The 22,403-nt window shown below is 47.2% G+C and overlaps 1 protein-coding gene across 4 annotated transcripts in view; it reads right to left on the reverse strand.

Moving 5' to 3' along the window:
* The window catches only part of AKAP13 (A-kinase anchoring protein 13), a 366,785-nt gene that overhangs the window by 217,432 nt on the left and 126,950 nt on the right, over nt 1-22,403 (reverse strand). For all 4 annotated transcript variants that reach the window (XM_084817349.1, XM_084817347.1, XM_084817350.1 and 1 more), the window contains exon 4: nt 7,614-7,764. In XM_084817349.1, the coding sequence (XP_084673475.1) occupies nt 7,614-7,764 (151 nt within the window). The remainder of the gene's footprint in view (nt 1-7,613; nt 7,765-22,403) is intronic.

The following is a 22,403-nucleotide window of genomic DNA, read 5'->3' on the forward strand; positions in this document are numbered from 1 at the left end:
AGGCTTACTAGCAAGGGAAGTGCACTAATAATGAACTTAAGCAAGGCATTATGGATCTCTAGGTCCCTCTATCACTACAAGTGACTTGGTTACGCTCCTGGGGCCAATACACCCCCTCACCCCACCCCACCCCACCCCCACACAGAGTTGTGTTGGGTCTGAAGCTCAGCAAAATGCCAGAAAACCCTGTCCCATCTCCCCTCTGGAGTGGGCAGCAAGAACAAATTTTGGCTGGCTAACCAACTAAGATTTGTTGAACAGAGGTTCACGCACCATGTGCAAAATGGTCCTAAACTTTGTGGCTGAGGAAGTATTTGAACCCAGGTCTCCCCCAATCCTGGTCCAAGCTCTACAACGCACTGGCCTTTCCTTGCAAAAGGGCAGGCAATAAGTCTAGACTGTCTAATAGCAGCAGCAGCAGCAGCAGCAGCAGCAGCAGCAGCAGCAACAGCACCCTCCAATATGACTTTGGGTTGAATCATGCTCAGCTGTATTCCGAAGGGCGGTAGCCATCCAAGCAGGCTCCTTTATTGCCAAGCGACATGGAGACAAAACACTGTTGTAGCTAAACAAGCACCACTGGAAACCTGGCTAATGCATGACTTCATATCCTATCCAGCCAGGAGTGGAAGCCAGTCTGTCCGAAAGGTCCTATTTTGAGGACTCAGATCTCACGGAACGAACAATAGGAGTACAGCTTCAGCAGCTATTTTTAAGTTTCCGCCGAAAGCGCAAGGGAGCATGGCCTCTGCAGGTGACCGAAGATAACTGTATTAATTGTAGCCCTGAGCTGTCCAGCCTGGAGCGAAGCCTGCAGTCTGGGGGTGCATGCCCAAGTTCATATACATGGATCAGGCATCTCTGAAGTTGCTCGTTGGACACACACAGTCAAAATGTGGAGACAGAAGCAGGCAAAGGGAACATTAGGGCCTGCTCCAGTTGGACTCCCCCCTACCCCAAGGCTAACTGATATCAACTGCCTTGTGGGAAAGGAGTGAGGGAGACAGGAGCAGGCAATGGGAACATCAGAGTCTCCTCCAGTTGGATTCCCCAACACTTTTCCAGGAGATGAGAGGGGAAGCAGGGCCATTCCACCAGGCCCGCTGTTAGTCTACTTAATTGTTTCCTCTGCCCGCCCCTCTCCTTTTCCTTGTGTGTCATGTCTTTTTAGATTTTGAGCCTGCAGGCAGGGACTGTCGTTTTTGCTCATTGATTGTAAACTGCTCCAGGAGCCCTTTTTGGGGGGCTGAGGAGCAGGATAATAATACTGTAAATAAAATAAACAAATAAATAAAGTCGAGAGACTGAAAGGGGGAACTTCAGCATATACTAGCACATATACAGCCTGGAACCTTTCTTGACTTTATAGGAGTGGGTCGGCAACTGCAGAATCCCCTAGGTCCAATCCAGACCTATAAGATTTGCTTCTGCCCCCCCCCCAGCAGTCAACCCAAATGCAGAAAACGGCTGAGCGAAGTGGCATCTGTGGCAATGCAAGTTGCTGGATAGCCAATTTAATGCAATGCAATGCAAGTTCAATGCAATGCAATCCAATCCAATTTAATGCCATGCAAGTTCAATGCAATGCAATGCAATCCAATTTAATGCAATGCAATGCAAGTTGCTGGATAGCCAATTTAAGGGGGAGGAGGCACCAACTCTCCATGTCACCCCACCCATTCATCTTAAGGTGATACTCCCCCTCAGGGAAGAGCTTTATACTGCTCTTTTAAGGGAGTTGGGGTTTGTCCATAAGAAAGTATATTTTTAATCTAAGCCCCGCATGACTATTACTTTCAAGTGACCATTTCTTATGCAACTTGTTTACTCTTGTGGTCTCACAGTACAAAGAGTATTTCATAAAAGAAGAAGGAAAAAAACATGATCTTTTAGAACACACATTAAAAACTCACAAGTAATGTGGGGGTTGCGTTGTGAATGGCAAAACAACAGAAAAGCCAAATTTCTTTTTTATATATACTTACATAACTGGACACCAAGGTGCAGAGCTTCGAAAGAAAGAAAGAAAGAAAGAAAGAAAGAAAGAAAGAAAGAAAGAAAGAAAGAAAGAAACCTGGCAGACCTCTTTGTGGGAGATTAGTTACGAAGGCTGCACAGTTGCCCTGGGCTCTTTTCCCGATCCTTGGGCTAATAACCGCAAGCGTGTGTTAACATCTCTGCACAGATAGACCAGATGGCATTTACTTAACTGTGGTTAAGAGATCAAGTGAGGGCTGCACATTCTGTGCTCCCTCTCCCTACTCTACCATACCGTTCCCAGCTTGATGCCCTCCAGATGATTTGGACTACAACTCCCAGCATTCCTGACCATTGGCCATGCTGGCAGGGGCTGATGGAAGCTGAAGTCCAAAACATCTGGAAGGCTTCTCAACCCAACCCCTCCCCAGCACGAGTTAACCCATCCACCTTAACATCGTTCAGTGTTACGTTGGCATGAGTGCCAACTATAGTCAAACTCTTTTTAACTAGGGTTTCCAAACTCAATTCAAACCCTGGTTAAGATGGAAACCTGGTTAGCCATAACCAGTTAAATTTCAGCAGCAATTTAATGCTAAACCATGGTAAAGGCAGACTGGAGGGCAGGGGGAATTCACACTGGTGATAGGAGGGAAGAGGGAATGCATGATCTGGGGCTCATTCCAGATAGCCTCCGTTACAGCCACACCAGCACAAGTAAGCAGCGTCATACTGCTTTTCCCTGCTCTCCAGGCAACCAGAGTTTTAAATATTTTTTGACAACTGGGGGGAAAAATAGCAAACATCACAGCTCTCCTGTAAGCTAATACAGCTGTGGTTTTCTAGCTGTGCTCCACAGAATCCCGAGGCTCCTCAAAAGCTTAGTGAGGAATCCTCTTAGAGAAGATCGGTAATGACAGACAATTGTTGGCGAAGCTTCCCACCACAATCAAACTTCCCTTGCAATGGGCAGTCTGGTCACAGTGTGTGCGTGTGCGCGCACACGCGCGCGCGTTGGGGTGTTCTAGAATGATCACACTCTCCAGTCACTTGGGCTGACAGGGAGGCCCTGACAAGACAGGCCAAGGCCCCAGATGATCAGGAAATGAGCTCTGGAACAGGGGTGGGGAACTTTTCTCGGCTCAAGGGCCAAATTGGTCCTGGGCAAGTATGTCACGGGGGGGGTCACACTCCTGCAGTGAGTGAGGCCATGTCCCAAAGTGGGTTGGGCCACCCCACTGCTAGGACATGGCCCCATGATGCGACTGCCCCCACATATACACACATAAACTCATACGCTGCTTCTCTCCCACTGTAATGAGGCTTTTTAGAATGGGGGTTTTCTAAAGGCCTGACTGTAGCAGGAGGGGCGTTTTTCAGAGGAGGGGGGGTAACCCCAGGGGAGGCTGGTGAATCCAATTTCAGTGGGGGCCAGATTCCATTCTGGGTTTTAGTTACAACCAGCTAGATGTCTAAAGGAGCTCTCCAAGGTGCTGGACCCATTTTGGGGATAGGGCCGCCCCGGCTGCAATTTTTAAAGCCTCCGTTGCCACCAACGGAGGCTTTTTAAAGGTTTAATGCAGCGGCGGAGAAACTGGGGTCTCCAGCTGTATTAGACCCACATCCCTGCTCTAAAATATGCCTGTCCCAGAATCTTCTACAAGGCAATGGGCATTCCGGGGCAGTAAAAACTTGTGGGGCTTCCCCACCAGACAAATCGAAGCAGACAGGCCTGCCCGGAGACAGAAAGCACGGAAAGGGATGGGATGGATAAGGAATGGCCAACGAATTCTGAACGGCAAAGAATTATAAACTAAGTCCCTACATGTTGCAGACAGACACATAGAGTTCTGCTGGGACACTTCATGGTCTATGTAACCTAATGCAGCCTGGCTTCTCTCCCCACTGACAGATACCATCCCTTCAAGCCAAGGCTGGGGAGGGGAAAGCAGGGGTGAAGAAGGTTATCACAAGAAACAGTGGAAGGAGGGGGGCCTTCTCCCTCAGACCAGCAAGAAAGACTTGCCCGCTCTAACTTATGGTTAAGAGGTTACTTTGCTGGTCTCCCTGCAGTTGTCTTCCTTTGGCTAGACCGGAAGGTGGTGCAGAGGCTGAACCCTCACCTGGCAACCCCGGCCCAAGATGCACTGCAAGCCCGGGTCCTGACAACACATGCTACAGGAAGACTGCAGCTCAGTGGGACAGCAGGGCTGCTTTGCATACAGAAGGATGCTGGTTCGATCCCTGGCATCTCCAGGTCGGGCTGGAAAAGACTCATGTCTGAAGCCCTGGAGCGTTCCTGCCAGTCAGTGCAGATAATACTAGGCTAGATGGACCAATGGTCCAACTCAGTATGAGGCAGTTTCCTATGTTCCTCATTTCTGCCATTGTTGTCACTGCGACCACCCCAGCTTTTCACAAACAGGGGACAGATCAGGGTGCGCTCTCCACCTAAGGCCAAAAGCTGCCATGGTGCGTGTTTGGAATAGGAAATTGTGAGAGGAGGGGGAATAGGGATACACCAGCCTAGGTTGCTCAAGGAAGGTTTTGGCCAAAAGCCATTCCCTTCAGCTTTTTCCTTCTCTCCCCGTCCCGACCCCATCCCATCACTGTGCAATTTTCTTCCAATTTCTCCAATGGATAAACAAGGGCTTGGTCTCAGCTACAGCCCATCTCTCGCTCATTATTAATCCTGCGGCGGTCAAACAACGCTGGCTCTGAGTCATCACAATTATTTCCAAGGAAACTGGTTCAATATACAATTTAAGCACATGATTACAGACGTGTGGTGTGGAGTTAGAGGCAAAAAAAAGCAAGCTGAGCCAAGAGAGATAAAGTGTGTGTGTGTGTGTGCGCGCGCGCGCGCGTGCGTGTGTGAGCTTTATGCTTCACAACCAAACCATAGGCCTTTATTTACCCGACTGAGGCTTTCTGCACCCACAGGCCGCAAAAGTGTATGGCGCATGCCAGGACGGGAGAGTGCTAAACCCCAAGGCAACTCTTCTGCTTTTGCTCTGTATGCATCATTATTGTGAGATGCTCAGTTTCAGCTCCTGAGTATAGAATGCTTCCTTTCATAAAACATTCAGGTTTAACTGGAGAAATGGCTTATCTAAATAGGCAGAATAGAGCGACAGAACTTTCCATGGGCTGTACCACTTCAGACAGTGGAGGGGTGGGATTGTCCTGTCATGAAAAATACTCCCTTTACATTGAAAAACTAGCCTACCAGAGGGGAGCCATCTAAAATAAACAACCCAGTCATGATTTGTTCAGTTTTAAGCATCACTTACTTTATTTCATGTTTATACCATCCTTCCTCCAAGGAGCTTGGGCCAGCATAAATGGACTACCCCCACCCCCCATGTTTAGGCCAAAGGTTTTATTGCTGATATTTGTTGTTTTTATGAATTTTTGCTGTTTTATTACTGTAAATTTTTGTATTATATGGGATTTTATTGTTGTAAGCCACCTTGGAGGACTCCAACCCTGGGAGGGGGCCTAGAAATATTTTAAATAAATAAATCATTTTTTTCCTCACACCAGTCCTGTGAGGTGGATTAGGCTAAGGAAGAGAACGCATAGTCCAAGTTCACCCAACCATTTTCATGGATGAGCGAGCATTTGAACCCACGTCTCTCCGCTCAGTGTCCAACACTCAGTGTCCAACTACTATAGCACACTGGCTCAGGCAAAAGAAATTTTTGATTTGCCTTCTAAGGCCAAGAGGGCCTTTCTGAGCAGGGAGTTCTACAAAGGAGAGCACCACCACTGAGAAGGCTCTAGAGCTGGTAGACACCCCACACAGTTTAGATGGTGGGGGCAGCTTCAGCAGGACTTTCACAAAAGAAGTTAAAGTAGTGGGGGGGAGGAGATATGAGAGGAGACAATATGGGGGGCCACCCTAAGCGCCACCACTGGTGGAACCCCAAGAGGCTCTACATGCAGAGATTCTGCACCCCTGCCATGAACCAACTGGCAGCTAGTGTCAATGTAAAGGTTTGAGGCCTACAGAGGCATGGTAAAAAGGTCAGGCCTAGAAGCCTGGGGTTTTCTCTTGGAAGAGGGTAACCCTGAGAAAAGTAGTTTCATTTCTCCAGTTAAGTTTCATTTTCCTGAGTTAGGTTTCATTTCTTCAACTCTGAAACAGTACTTTAAGTTTTGAGGGAGGAGGGGATAAAAAGAGGGAGCGAACCCGGGTTCAGAATCAAGAAGACCAGAGCAGGAAGAGAGAGCAGGAAGAAGCAACCTAGAGAAGTCTAAAAGCAGCTAAAGTAGAAGAACTTGTGTTTTTGCAGCTTTTATTTTCTCTTAATGCCTTTTGCATTGCTCAGCTCTATTGAGAAAATACCTTTAGTTGTGATTTGCTTATTTTAATTTACCAGTCAACTGTTGTGTTAAACCCTGTCAAACACCCCACATCGACAGCCTAAACCCTACATTATTGGAAAGAGGACGTTTTTAAAAAGGAAGGTGGGACTCTTAAGAAGGCAAGAGATCCTTAAGGAGTTGCTCAGGGGGTCCAGGTCATAAAAGGAAACCTAACAGTCGCTCTCTCATCGCTGGCAGAATATGCTCTTGCAGCTAGTGCTAGTTAGTAAACATGCAGCTGCATTTTGAGACTGGTAGTTCCTTGCCTGGCTAATGTGGGTAACCCTCCACAGTACCCCAACCTTTGTCCGCATCTGCAAAGCCCACCTTCACAGTGAGTTTCATGCCTCCAATTAATACTCCTTGGCCCCCAAAAGTTCATGCAACAACAAAAGAAGCCTTTAAAGAGCCCAGGAACTTTTTGCCACTGCACAGTTAAACATGACCAAAGGAAGGAAGGGATATGGTCAGGCTACATGTGGTCAGGCAGCCACACATCTGTTTGCAAAGCTGCTATTACAACAGAGGTCCAGAAGTGTGCTTGCCACCTCACCGCTGACAAGTATGATTTGGCGGGGGGGGGCAAAAGCCCCCACCCCCTTCTCTGGCAATAGAAAAGGGCAGCTGCTGTTCTGGATGCTACGCTGCTTACTCGGCATTTGCAAAGATGAGTGCAACAGGGATGAGCCATCCCCTGTTCAGCTCAGACGTTAGGAGGAGGATGTAACGCTCATCCTTGCAGTCACGCTTGACCTCAGAAGCTCTGTGTATCACAGGCAAGATCAAGCAGGTGGTGTAGTGGTCAGAGTGTTGGACTGGGACTCAGGAGATCCAGATTCTAGTCCTCACTTGGCCATGAAGCTCACTGGGTGACTTTGGGAACAATCACAGACTCTCAGACTAAGCTACCTCACAGGGTTGTTGTGAGGATAAAAGTGAGAGGAGGACCATATAAGCCACCTTCGGTTCCTTGCAATAGGAAAAGAGTGGGTTATAAATGCAATCATAAACAACAAACCAAATCAAGGGCGAGCACACATTCTAACTGGCTATTGAGCTCAGTCAAGAGGTACAGATCCATGTTTTACAACGGTTTCCCCCCAGCCGGATGCCCTCCAGATGTTTTGGACTTCAACTCCCAGCATTTTCCTGACCATGCTGGCTGGGGATGATGGGGGTTGAAGTCCAACACATCTGGAGGGTGCCGGGTTGGGGAAGGCTACTGTACAATAAAAGATACCAGGGGGAGGGGCACACAAGCTTACCGGGAGCAATGGTCTCCAGCACCCCCGAGCCGAGCTTCCTAGTGCTGCTACAGTGCTGGACAGCAGATCCGGTAAACACAAGGTAAAAAATAACATCATCGCTTCCAACTTGGTCATCTTCAGTAAGCAATACGGTGATTATGCAGTCACCCTAAAAGATTGGAGGTGGGGGAGGAGAGAAGAGAAGAGAAGAGAACAGCACAAGGATTTTTATCTTACCAAATTTAGGAACTCCATCTTGCAAGCAGTTCCCCCCCCTCTCTTTTTCCCCCCTCCCCCACAACTCTCAAGGTACATTCAAAATGATCTTTATGTAAGCCAACCTTCCACAACCATCCTCCAGATTTTGTGGACTACACCTCCCATCTTTCCTGAACTCTGGCCATGCGAGATGGGAGCTGAAGCCCAAAAACATCTGAAGGGCACCAGCTTGGGGAAACCTGATGTAAGCTGCCAATTACCATGTTTAAAATAAAATAAAATGATATACAAGGACACCGGCCACCCAATCAAAGAGAAGACGAGGATGAAACTTTTGAAAAGCAAATTGCCAATGTTTCAAGGAAGCGTGATGTAGTAGTAATGGGGGACTTCAATTTCCCCGATATTTGTTTGGAGCAAATTCTGCAAAACATGGCCCCTCCAAGAAAATCCTGACTTGTGTGGCAGATAAGTTCCTCCTACAGAAAGTAGAGGAAGGAACTAGAGGATCAGCTATCCTTGACTTGATCCTAACCAACTGAGATGACTTAGTGGATAAAGTAGCAGTTACGGGAACTCTGGGGGAAGGCGACCATGTTATATTTGAGTTCTTGGTTCTAAAGGAAGCAAAAGCCAAGTGCAGCCAAACACGTACCCTGGATTTTAGGAAAGCCAATTTTAATCACCTCAGAACAATGATAAGTAAGGTCCCATGGCAAGCGACTCTAATGAGAAAAGGAGTCCAAGATGGGTGGGAGCTTTTAAAAAAGGAAATTCTCAAGGCACAATTACAAACAATTCCAACAAGAAGAAAAGGTGGAAGACAACAGAAGAAGCCAATGTGGCTTCACAACAAGCTTAGAGATGACCTGAAAACAAAAAAAAAGACACATATGGGAAGTGGAAGAAAGGCCAAGCTACAAAGGAAGAGTACAGGCAGGTGGCACAGAATTGCAGGGATGGCATCAGGAAGGCTAAAGCTGAGAATGAGCTGAGGTTAGAGAAGGATGCTAAAAGCAACAAAAAGGCTTTCTTCTGATACATGCATAGTAAAAGACAGAGGAAAGAAATGGTGGTTCAACTATTAAATAAGGATTGCAAAATGATAACAGATGACAAAGAAAAGGCAGAAGTGCTCAGTTCCTACTTTGGCTCAGTCTTCTCCCAAAAGAGGGTCTATGACCCCCCCTGGCAAACGTGAAGTACAGGCTGAAGGAGCAGGATCGCAGCTTGAGATTGATAGGCATATGGTCAAGGAACACCTAATTACTTTGAATGAGTTCAAATCTCCAGGGTCAGATGAACTGCATCCTAGAGTAATAAAGGAACTGGCAGAAGAGCTCTCAGATCCACTGCCTATTCTCTTTGAGAAATCATGGAGGATGGGTAAAGTGCCAGATAATTGGAGGATGGCTAATGTTGTTCCTATCTTCAAAGAGTGTAAAAAGAAGGAACCTGGGAACTCCAGGCCAGTCAGTCTGACATCAATCCCTGGGAAAATTCCGGAGCATATAAGCACCTTGGAAACAATGCAATGATTATTCGAAGCCAACCTCCCTTGTGGACTGTGGGAATGCTGTGGACATCATATACCTCGACTTCAGCAAAGCTTTCGACAAAGTGCCCCATGATATCCTGATGAGCAAACTAGCAAAAAGTCGGCTAGATGAAACAACCATCAGGTGGATCCACAGTGGGCTACAGAATTGGACTCAAAGAGTGCTTATCAATGGGACCTTCTCAAACTGGGGAGAGGTAACGAGTGGGGTACCGCAGGGCTCAGTCCTGGGCCCAGTGCTCTTCCACATTTTTATTAATGACTTGGAGGAGGAGGTGCAGGGAATGCTGATCAAATCTGCAGATGACACAAAATTGGGAGGGATAGCTAATACTTTGGAAGACAGAAACAAAATTCAAAGTGATCTGGATAGACTGGAGCACTGGGCAGAAAACAACAGAATGACACTGAATAGGGATAAATGCCAAGTTCTGCACCTAGGAAAAAGAAACCAAATGCACAGTTACAAGATGGGGGATACTTGGCTCCACAATACTACAAGAGAGAAGGATCTTGGAATTGTTGTCGATCACAAGCTGGATATGAGCCAACAATGTGATGTGGCTGCAAAAAAGGCAAATACTATTTTGGGCTGCATTCATAGAAGCATTGCTTCCAAATCCTGGGAAGTACTAATCCCCTTCTACTCAGCATTGGGTAGGCCTCATCTGGAGTACTGTGTCCAGTTCTGGGCACCGCACTTTAAGAAGGATGCAGACAAGCTGGAGAGGGTTCAGAGGAGGGCAACAAAGATGATCAGGGGACTGGAAACAAAGCCCTGTGAAGAGAGACTGAAAGAACTGGGCATGTTTAGCCCTGAGAAGAGAAGACTGAGGAGAGATAGGATAGAGCTCTTCAAGTACTTGAAGGGCTGTCAGAGAGGGGAAGGACAGGATCTCTTCTCGATCATCCCAGAATGCAGGTCACGGAATCATGGGCTCAAGTTACAGGAAGCCAGATTCCGGCTGAACATCAGGAAAAACTTCCTGACTATTAGAGCAATAGGGGAATAGAACCAATGACCTAGGGAGGTGGTGGGCTCTCCCACACTGGAGGCATTCAAGACAAGGCTGGAAAGCCATCTGCCGAGGTGCTCTGACTTGGATTCCTGCATTGAGCAGGGGGTTGGACTTGATGGTCTTATAGGCCCCTTCCAACCCTACTATTCTATGATTCTATGACACGACTGAAGAGAGATGGCAACTTGGCTATTCAATAGAGAAACGAAGCCCAGCAGGCCGCTGCTACCTACCACCTAGAACAAACTGCCCCCATCCCCTCACGGAATGTCTGGCCTCTCAACTGCCAAGCCAGAGGTTAGAAGGCCTTCTTGGTGGAAGCTCCCCAATTGTGGAAAGCGCTCCCCAGCAAGGTCTGCCCAGCGCCAACATTCTCATCTTTTCAGTGCCAGGCTAAAACTTTACTCTATTCCCAAGCATCTGACGGCAGGTGATGGGCTCCTTAACGCATCTACTGAATTGTTTGTGGTGGTCACTGATGATTTAGTTGTTTTATGGTGGCGTGGTATTTTACTGACAATTGGTTTTAGCTGTTTTAAATTGACTTACATTTTTGTATCTCTTAACTTTGTGTTAAGGAGCCCACTTTTTTTGAGAAAGCTGTCTGATAATAATGATAATGAGGAGCGGGGGGGGAGGGGGAGGAGGAGGAGGAGGAGGAGACAACGGCAAAACCATGACTATGACTACAGGCCTTGTTAATAATACACACTGGTAGAAAGCATGCTGGTGGGAACAGTTCTGGCCTATCATCCTTCACTCTCTCCCTCATAAAACTAGTTTCTGACGAAGGTTGCTAGCAAGTCATATCCAAGTTCTGTTGAACAAGCTCCAGTAAGGCTCAGAGCAGCTTCACTACTCTGTTCCTCTAGACACGGAGATTATCAAGTGTGGCGTGAACATTCTTGGCTGGACATATAGTAATATACAAGAACAGCCCTTTCAACAAGTTGTATGGGAGAGGATGGTTTATGCAGTGAATCAGAGTGCCAGTGGGGCATTGTGGATAGACTGTCAAACCAGGAACATAGAGACCTGGGTTCATTTCCCTCATCAGCCACAAAAGTCACCAGGTGACCTCAGGCCTGCTCTCAGCCTAACCTCCCTCACAGGGTTGATAAAAAGATAAAATGGAGGAGAAGCCTACATACAGTGCCCTGAAATCCTTAGAAGAGAAGACAAATATAAATGAGTCAATAAATGCTTTCTCTAGCAGGGGATGCTAATGAAAAATTATTCTTACCGATTTTATATAAAAAAAAAAAAGACTGGGTCCAGAAGTTCATTTCATCCACCCATGCCATAAACCCTGTTAGGAATATAAATTCACGAATTGCAGTGCAAGGCTCGTGGTTTTAAACAACTCCAGAGCAAAAGCAAACGCAGCTGAATTCCTGTAACCTAGGAAGGCGATCCGTTTCCAACAGCACCGCTGCTCTTAGTCCAGAAAGAGACGTTTTAATTCAAGCGTGTTTACCTTTCCTCATTTATTATTACCCAAATAATGTCATCTGTTTGAGATCACTACCACACAAGGTGGTTATTATAACCCCCTCCATTTGAAGCAGCTAACAAATGGAAAAGCTGGGCTGCCAAACCCCATTTGGAGAAAAGTCTCCCAAGATCAAAGAGAGTCTCTGGCACAGGCCAGCAAACAAAAGTATAACTTAATTTTGTACCTAGCCTGGATTGACTAATGTTTACTTGGCTTGACGCCCCGCTGCCAACGAAAACATGCCACTTTCCTCCATTCGACACACAAGAAAGGTCACCTTTACTTTCAAGCCATAAACCTTTCAGAGAAGTGCGCCTGGATGTTCGCAGAAGGAATTCTGGGTGCCTCTTCACAACACAGTCCATTTTACTCTGCAGAAGGGCAAGGGGTCCATGCTCTCACCAGACCAAGGAATGTACTTATCAGTGGCGGGCTGGCAAGTGCATTTGTGGACCCACGAGGCTGCAGTTATCGCACAACTGGGAAATGCTGTAGTTCAAAACACACTGTAGCGCTTGAGCGGAAATGTCCATCTACGCCAAACCTACAACTATTTAAGGAAATCCAGACATCAACACTATGACTTTTTTCCTTGTTTTCAACTAAAGGGCAGTGTTTTATTAAAAGTAGAATGCCAAACTGAAAACAGTCAACACTTGCTAATAACATGCTCATTCTGTGTGTTAGCACAGGATTATTCATGCTAAGCAGTGAAGCCTCTGGTGACAGCTTGTATCAATTCCTTTATAGCAGGACTGACCACCAAACCGTACGCCAGATGTTGAAGGACGATTTCCCTAGAGGGTGCACGCAAAACGGATCTAACACCTTTCACTGGGTTCCTTTGCAAGCAGCCCAGGAGAGGATCTACTGTTTTAATAAAAGCGCCCAACTTGGTGTGCAGATTAGATGTGCACGAACAACACGGCCCATTAACTTGTCCAGTTGTTTTCCACCAAAAATAAGTCCAATCCACTGCTGGGGTCAATTTGCAATTTACCTTCTTGAACTCTCGATGAAACAGTGAGCAAGCTGTGTTCCCCACCCCTCCCAAAAACAAAAACAAAAAGGTTCTCTTTGGGGTGGAGGATATAAAACGTGCCAACAGCTAGTCGCAAACAGCACGGAGAAGGAAGAGAAAATTACAGTCCTTCCCTTAGAAAAGCAGTTGAAATGCAGAGCATCGAATTTGCTCACCTATGACACGAGACAATTTGAAAGTAAGAGCTCCCACTTCACAACCGAGCCCAATTCAAGACACTGGTTATCGCCTTTAAAGCCCTAAGTGACTTGGGGCTCAAATACCTCAAGGATCACCTCCTCCCATACGATCCTGCCCATGTACTAAGATCTTCAGAGGAGGCCCTTCTCCGAATACCGTCAGTGGGAGACACAGCGAAGCATTTGAAAAAGAGAGGACCTCCCCTGTGGTGGCGCCAAGGGTCTGTCTAAACTAGCATCCGATTTCCCAGAGCAGCCAACCAGATGTTTCCAGGAAGCACACAAAGAGGCCCTAAGGCCAACCCCGCGGCTGCCCCCACCACTGTGATTCAGAGATACATGGCCCCTCTGGAGCTTGGAGATTCTATTGAGCAATCTCGCTGTAGATCGACATCCTCCATGCATTTGCCTAATCCCCTTTTACACCCTCAGAGCCAGCGGCCATCATGGCAGCTTGTGGCAACGAATCCCATACACTACACAGTTCGCCATCCCTCAGCTCTAAACACAATTGCTAAGCTGGGAAGCATACCTTGCAACGGGGGGGGGGGGTGCTCAAAGACTGTGTGCAAACACAGAACGGCAAGCATGCTAAGCCCCGTTCTGCATTCACTTGCCAAGCCCCCTGCTCCTTACCCAATTGCCTCAGGCCAGAAAGTATTATTTGGCTTCAAAAGCAGCAGTGCAAATTCAGGATTTTACCTGCCATTCCCCCTGCTGGACTATGGCCATGTTGCTACAGGTCAATGGCACTGGAAGGGGAAAACTATCTATCCATCTTGCTTATACATGTTGCTAGAGTGGCATGGGATAAAAAGGCGGCGGGGGGCACTTCCTGCCTACAAGCTTACAACCTCAAAGATACAACACATGTGGAAAGGGGCCAGGAAAGAGGAGCAAATAAGATGAGAAACGCAAAGAAAGGCAAAGAAAGGAGTCTTTAATCTCTACTTACAGGCGGCGATGGAGAAAACAAGCAAGATATCAGGTGGGGGGGGAATAAGCTTAGCAGTGATGGGTTAATTAAGCACACTCTGATGAGCTAATTCTGAGAGCCAAAGCCATGAAGCAGGTAGAGCGCTGAACTTGGAACTCCTTTGCTGAAGGAACTGCACTGGCTGCCTATTCGCTACCGGGCTGAGTTTAAGGTATTAGTACTAGTGTACAAACCCCTAAACGGTGTTGGACCAGGATAAATGAGAGAGTGCCTTCTCCCTTACTAACCCGCCCAGTCACTGAGGTCATCAGATGAAGTGGACCTATGGCCCGGTTGGAGTCCACCCAGAGCAGAGCCTTCAGTGTGGTTGCTCCAACTCTGTGGAATTCCCTGCCTCTGAATGTCAGGCAGGCAGCAATATCGTTCTGTTTCCGGCACTTGCTGGAGACATTTTTATTTCAACAAGCCTTCCCGACTGACCAACTGCAGTTTTTATTGGTATTCTGTTCATTTGTTTTTAACTTTTAATACTGTGTTTTATTCCTCTGATCTTTTATTGCTCATTGCTATGGAATCTGTCTCGATGTGAAGCGGTATATAAATACTGATTGATAGATAGATAGATAGATAGATAGATAGATAGATAGATAGATAGATAAGATTTTGAGTGGAGAGATCCAAATCAAAATTCTCACTCAACCACAAATCTCATTCACTAAACTTGGGTCAGTGACTGCCTCTCAGCCTGACCTCATAGGGTTGACCTACCTCATAGGGCTGTTGTGAGCATAAGAACCTGCCTTATAGCAGGTCAGACCGCTTATCCATGAATCCTAGTATTGTCTGCTCTGACTAACAGTAGCTCTCTGGGGCTTCACGCTCAGTGACCTGACCCATCAACTGCTCCCTGGGGCCCTTTTCAACTGGAGACGTCAGTGACAGAACCTGGGACTTTCTGCATGCAAAGTAGATGCTTTATCACTAAAATACAGTCCCCACATCACTCTGAGCTCCTTGGAAGAAGGATGGGATAAGCAATGTACATTTGACTGTGCATATTCATGTATATTTATCCAGAGAACAACACCTATACATTTGCTGAAGACCACGGGGTTTGCAGAGGGGCAAGGTGGCAAGTGTCAATAACGTAGCATGTTTGAGATACCTATTCATGCAGCAAAAAAACAACCCCCGGTCAAAGCAGTGGCCTGGGTCAAGCACGCAGAGAAAAAGACTTATGTCATTCGCCGTCTGTGTTGCAATCTTCTGCAGATAAAACGCCTCCAAGGGAAAAATTCCAGAAATAAGTGGAATGGAAAATTGCCGTGTTGGGGCTGGGGCTGGGGTAAGGGCGAGGGGGGTCAGGTTACTTGCACAGAAACACTACATAGCTGCTTCAAGTATGTTCAGAATACTAAAAAGAACCCACCGGACTGCATAAGCAAGATACCCAGATCTCTTAACTTTTGCAATCAACGTTTCCCAAGCTTTAATATTTTATGTCGTTCTTTTCAGCATAATTTTTTTTTAAAAATCCACATACCTAACAAACAGATAATAGTTCCAAGTTTCCAGATGCTGGGATTAAGGGCCATTGTGCATAATATGTTTTTTTAGATGTACACTTAAGATAGTTAAATATACACCTAAAACTGTAACAAGCGAATGTGATGAGCAGGCAGAGGCATTAGTGGGAAAAACCCAGATTTGTTGTCACATAATGCCTTTGTTTGGGCACAACACAAAACCGCGTTTTAGGGCTATGGCAGGAGTGCACACCATTTTCGGCCCTGAGCGCCACGTATGATGCTGGCTGGGAGACTGGGGGCTGCACGCACACACGCATGCAAATACACGAAGAGGCACGCTCACACACATGTGAGATACAGGTTGCTCTTTCCTCACTGCGAGCAGTGGTGGAGGAAGAGCAATCGAAGGAGTGAAGAGAAAAGGCACTGCAGAAAGAGGTGGTGGTGGGAAAATTGGGGGCGGTGGGAGGGTCAGGGCACCCTCAGGGACTGCATGTGTCCCCCAGGATGCAGACCTCTGCACTATGGAAATAAACTTTAGGCTGATGGCCCCTCCTCTCTCCTTTGGTGCAGCCGTGATGAGGTTGGAAGCTAGTTACTCGTTCTACCCAAACTGAAAACCATGGTTGGTGTTAACTATGATTTAAGGACACAGGTCAGGATTGTAAACCATGGTTTGAAGTTGGCTTGTTTCCCTAAACCACAGCTAATCTAGCCACGGTTTGTCTGGGTTTGGCCCTAACAAATAACCCACAGTTAGTAAGCAGAAGTATCCAATCTCATCTTTGTGGCTGCATTAGGGGAAGGGAGGGGAGTGTAATGCTAAAGCATAGTTTGGCCTTACATGTGAACGCAGGCCAATGTGTGAAACCATCCTAAGAGCCTTCTTGCTGAAACAATGAATATAGATGCAGTTTCTTCTACCTACAAGGACGCTGACCCACTAGAATGATGAACCAAGAAATCCAGGCTAATTCTCAAAGCCTACCCAGCTGAAAAATAGCATCATTGTTCAATTGTAGACTACAGCTAGAATAAAAATCTAAAGGGGAATTGCTCCATATCTCTACAGGATTAAAAAAAAAAAAAAAACCACCATGCAGGCTTCCAGAACGTTCCAAGATCATGCCCTAGCAATCTTGCTCTTGAAATTATTGTTCACATCCAAAGGCACTGGCAAGAGATCAGAGCAGGTGGCAGTCTCCTCTTCTCCTAATTCTGTGACAGCATTTAACCCAAGATGTGTGGCTGGGTGCTATGAGCTTTAGACGTTTCAGCCTTCCTGGCAGCAGCTGGTCTATCGGAATGGCAAACACTGCAGAGCCAGAGCATGGAGTCTGTGTAACACTTAACTACAGCTAAAGAGGTAAGGAGCAGCCCGGTGCAGACATACGGCAGCGAAGAGAACTGGGAGCCAGACCTAGGATTTCCTTCTCCCTACTCATAGGTTAAGTTTAACACGGTTCCCTCTTAACTAGAGTCTGTAAACACATCATCACTCCCCCTAATAGCAAACTCAGCACCCACGTGTCCTGACAGGATTGGAGCCAAGAGGGGCCCACTGGCAAACAACAAGATATTAACATGCTCAGGTGAATCCCGAGGTATGCACACATAGGAAACCACGCAAACAAAACACTAAAGGAGGGGAAATCAGTGTGAGAGCCAGGGTGGCTAGAGCGATGGACTGGAAGTCAGGACATCCGGGTTCTAGTCTCCACTCAGCCACAGCTCACTAGGTGACTTTAGGCCAGTCACAGACTCTCAGCCCAACCTACCTCACAGGGTTGTTGTTGTGGGGCTAAAATGGAGAGGAGGAGGATTAGGTACGCTGCCTTGGGTTCCTTAAAGAGGAAAAAAAGGCGGGATATAAACGTAATAAATAAATAACTAAATTACGCCTCTGCCAAAACGGTTCGGTGAAGACGGAGCAATGCTCAGGAGCCACCAGGAGCCTGCTCAGTGGTTCTCAGAAGCCACGTAATATTAGAGGTCAGTCGGAAAAGAAAAATGGAAAACCAGTGCAGGGCGGGGGAGTAAATTACCACTGGTATGCTTGAATCTCTAATGGCTTATAGCCAGGGTTTTCAACATGGTGCCCATGGGCACACATAGACCCACGGACACCTCTCTCGGCCCTGCCCCTCCCGAGTTTTATTTTATTTAAGTTTTAAAAAAATTAAAACCATTTTTGACTGGCTTGCTGCAAAGTTAAATGCTGCCTTACAGCACCATCTTTACTTGGGTTCAACAGGGTGGTTTTGTGTTTTGGAGCTCAGCCCCCACCTCTGCCTTGTACTTAGGATCTTGGGCAAGATACTTTTCTTTTGGTCTCACCAGTTTGCCTTCTGGGAAATGAGTGGTCTGTGACCAGCCACACCCACCATGGCAACCATTTTAGGAATGGGGAAGCCCCACCCCCAAAGGTGCGGACCCCTGGCTTATAGTATCCCAGAGGAAGACATGGCTCGCTAGCTGACAACCTGAACAGGAGCACATCCAACAAAAAATAGACTCTAATTTCAAAACCTAGTTGTGATGGGTGCTGACAGATCCCTTAAACCCAGTTAACAGGGGGAGGGCAGGGAAATTTGCTCTAGGAGGAGGTCATGGGTTGTAAGGAGAGAGTAGGCTATTCCACAACTGACTCCTGATTGCTTTAACCTGCCTTTGCTGGAGCCACAGTGACTTATTTTGTAAGTAACAGATGTGTTTTGTGCATAATCAACAAAGGTACGTAATTCACTTGTATTTCAATACGGGGGACACTTCCTCAAAAGTTCAAACAAACGGGCTTCTTTTGTTCCTTTAAAGTCCCGAACAACTAACAAGGGGGGGGGGGGGATTACACCTTTGCAAAGAAGAAACCACTATGAACATTTGATGTGCATGTTCTGCAGTGCCCACTGGGTGGCAGTGCACAGCTCTCAACCAAGGCTTGTATTCTACATGCCTTCTTAACCTGGTGCCCTCCAGATGTGATGGACTGGGAATTATGAGAGTTGCAGTCCAACACATCTGGAGCGCACCAGGTTGGGGAAGGCTGCAATACAGAATGAGGAAGAGGTGATGCATGAAGGAGAGCAGCAAAGTTCAGAGTTTGCAAAAGCCACCACAGCACCAGTGCCAGTCACGTCTTAACAGGTTCACTGCTTCAACCGGTGGAGGATGGTGCCTCCGATGTCAGTGGGGCAATGAACCCACTCCAGGTTTCAGTCAGAACCAGTCAGAACTCTAAAGGGGCTATCCAACGTGCTTCACACCTGACATGGGAGCCACCAGCCTCCAGTGGGTTTAACCCGGTGGTTTTCAAACGTTCAGCCTTCAAGGGGCCCCTCTCCAGGGGTGCTTCAAGAAGAGGCTTTTATCGCTCCGTTACTCTGCCTGATCCATGGAATTTTACAGAGGGTCCAGACAACAACATCTTCCACTCATAACCCTCCTGTGTTTTCCCATCACTTTGTCTGTCTTTTTTCTTACCGCAGAAAATCGTTAAGGAGAAATCACCTGGGGAGGTGGTGGGCTCTCCCACACTGGAGGCATTCAAGACCAGGCTGGACAGCCATCTGTCAGGGATGCTCTGACTTGGATTCCTGTGCTGAGCAGGGGGTTGGACTCGATGGCCTTGTAGGCCCCTTCCAACCCTACCATTCTATGATTCTATGAAATAGACGGCTGCACAACACCTTCCAGCTGGTTGCACCAGGAGCCTTCCGTCTGGGAGCACCCCATATTCATATACCTGCCGAGGACGTCCTGCGCACCTGCCGCAGAATTCCTGCATATTGCAAAGGAGTCTGGGAGAGTGCTCTACAGTCAGACTCTCTTTTGGGCATTGGCCAGGCCTGCTAGCTCTCAGCATTGCTCCACAAAAAATGGTAAGCACGCCCAAGAACGTCTACCCTACAGCTCCATGTTGCAGAGAAAGATCTACAGTCCTGACAGTCAAGTAGTCTTTCAGGGAAGTTGGTCTACCATGATGGGTTTTCTTACTGACTTACCAAAGAACTCCAGGGTTCCCAAAATACAGAGCTTTTCTACACGCCACTGTTAATCTGCTTTCGGTTTCGTCACAGAAACTGAGATCTGAGCACTACACAGAGACTTTCCTTTCCTGCTTCTCCGCTACATAACCACTAGGTGGCACTGTGTGGTATAGCGGAATAGTGCAAATACACTAGAGGAAATTGCGCTTTCTTTCACTGTCACAATTAAACGCCACATTTTCCCTGCTCTAAAAAAACTCACAGAAAGTACTAGCTATATACAGAAGAAAAACTGGAGGGTCACGACGTAGTCAGAACCTGTAAAAAACATGAGTAGGGAGTAAAGTCCACAGTCTGAAAACCACTGCTTTAGCTCAGGTTAATCTCCTAGGGAGGAGCTCAATGAAACAGCATCGCTAGCTTCATCATGAGCCTTTCTGTTAGAACCAGCTCCTTCAATGTTTACTGTAGGCTGGTTTGATAATGACAAGGTGCTCCCTAATCCCCTCTTTCTCCACATGTCTCTTGCCACAGTTCCTCATGTCTTTCTGCCCTGCCAAAAATGCCCCCCTTTATCCCCTTTCCAAATGTTTCCACACAAAAGGTATTCTAGGAATGCAAAGTAAATATATATAGTTAGGCATGTTCATGCAAAGTAAATCTGTATGCATGTATCTATGTTTATATGTTTGCATGATGTAATCTTAACCATGTAATCTCTGTTTCCTTGGTCACACAACAAGCACTTTACCGCACCACCCTTTTCTCAGTGCCTTGTCTTTTTTTCTTTCTTTTCTTTCTCAGAGGGACTACGAATACCTAGACGGAAGTAGCGAATATGATCTCCAAAACTGCTTGGTGGATTCTGGGATAGCGTCCAGAAACTCATGTGTAAACAGAAATGCGCACAATGTGACCACATTTCAATATTTAGGACCACATGAAAAGGATGACTGAGAAGCTTACATGAATCTGGGAAACCACAAGTTGCGTCCTTGCCACAAGGTAAATCGAGTATAAAAAGTACCCTAGCTGGTGAAGAATTTCTTTTCTTAAGTACTCTTAAAGGAAGACTGTACTCTGCCAACATGAAGGCAGGTTCCTGGCTACCACCAGAAGACTTTCCTCCACCATTTTATAGCCAAGTGTCTGAAGGGGGAAACAGAAATCCCATAGCCCTTGGCTCCCTCCCATATTCTGGCTTGCTCAATGGCTAGACTTGTGATCCCTGCTTCTAGGGTTGCACAAGCATCCAATGGTTCACCCCAAAAGAGGTCGAATGTTTGCGAGTCCTCAATCGTAGCACTAGCAAAAGCTCAAGGGCACTGTCAAAGAGCCACACTCCACCACAACCTTCTCCAAAGCCCAAGAACATACCTCTGGGGGAGGGGAAGGCAGCAGCTGCTTCCACTGGAAGAGTAAACAGATAAAAGGCCTTCTTCATACAGCACATAGTTAACTATAGAATTCACTTCCACAAGATGTAGTGATAGCCACCCATTTGGATGGCTCTCAATGGGGATTGGACAAATTCAGGGAAGATAAGGCTATCAGTGGCGGCTAGTCCTGATGGCCTTGTGCTACCTCCAGTATCAGAGGCTGTAAGCCTATAAACAGTGGTTGCTGGGGAACATGGGCAGGAGGGTGCTGCTGCACTCAAGTCCTACTTCTGAGTTTCCCACAGGCAGCTGGTCGGCCACTGTGTGAACAGAATGCTGGACTAGATGGATCCTTGGTCTCATCCAGCAGGGCTCTTCTTATGTTCTTATGAGTGTCTGTTCCCACTGAGGGTGGGACTGGATCTATTCCCAGAATATCCACCAGAAATGACAAGTGGCAGCATTTTCCTGTCTCAGAATTCTGGGACAAGTAGTCCGAGTCCCTTCCGTGGCAGGAAAAGATGCTCCCTTAGGGCCTGGGGAGCACCCATTAGGAACATAGGAAGAGCTGAGCTGGATCAGACCAAGGTGCAGCATTCTATTCACACAGTGGCCAACCAGCGGCCTGAGGGAAATTCACAAGTAGGACAGGAGTGCAACAGCACTATTCTGCTCCTGTTCCCCAGCAACTGCTATACAGACGTATATTGCCTGTGATACTGGTGATAGCATATATCCAGCACGATTAGTAGCCATTGATAGGCTTATCTTCCATGAAGTTGTCTAATCTCCCTTTAAATTGGTGCATTGGTAAACTGGTCATCCAAATCAATGGCCATAGCTACATCTTGTGGTAGCAACTTGTGGCCCGTTGCCACCAGGTTCCTCTTCCGCTGCTCTGGAGGGAGTTTCTTGGGGCTTTGAGACAGGAGGCAGGTAGCAGACGTGGCTCACAAGATCAAGGTAAGCACACCCGGGCTTGCAGAGCACAGAGCAAGCTGTTCATGGCTGTGCTCACACCAATCTCCTTGTGTCAGGGTTGGATAGGAGCCCATATAGCCCCAAAGCAGTTCTGATTCTGAGCAAGAGATAGAAACTGTGGGAGAGGAACCCGCACGCTGTTCAGAGGTGCCGCCGGAAGGAGAGTCCCTCCCTGCTCACATTCCTGAGAGTGGTAGCGACCCTGGCAGGCAGGGGTAGGGACAATTGGAGCTTCGGGACGCCAGGCACCGGCGAAGGGACAAATGGGAGATGGAGGGCGCCGAGAGGAGGCGCTCAGCCCGCTTGGTGCGACATCAACAGCTGCGTGCCGATGCCCCACGGGAAAGGGGTGGACTTTCACCTACTAGCCCTTACATTCAAAGGTTTCCCACCTCTGCCCTCCAAACGGAGATCAACTGATTCACTAAGGCTAGAAACCTCTGGTAGGCAGCTCTCTTAAATTTCCTTCATTAGGCTCATGCAA

The sequence above is a fragment of the Heloderma suspectum genome, chromosome 11 (genome assembly GCF_057233095.1).
Source record: "Heloderma suspectum isolate Gila_16-S chromosome 11, 16-S_ref, whole genome shotgun sequence".
Classification (NCBI taxonomy): Eukaryota; Metazoa; Chordata; class Lepidosauria; order Squamata; family Helodermatidae; genus Heloderma; species Heloderma suspectum.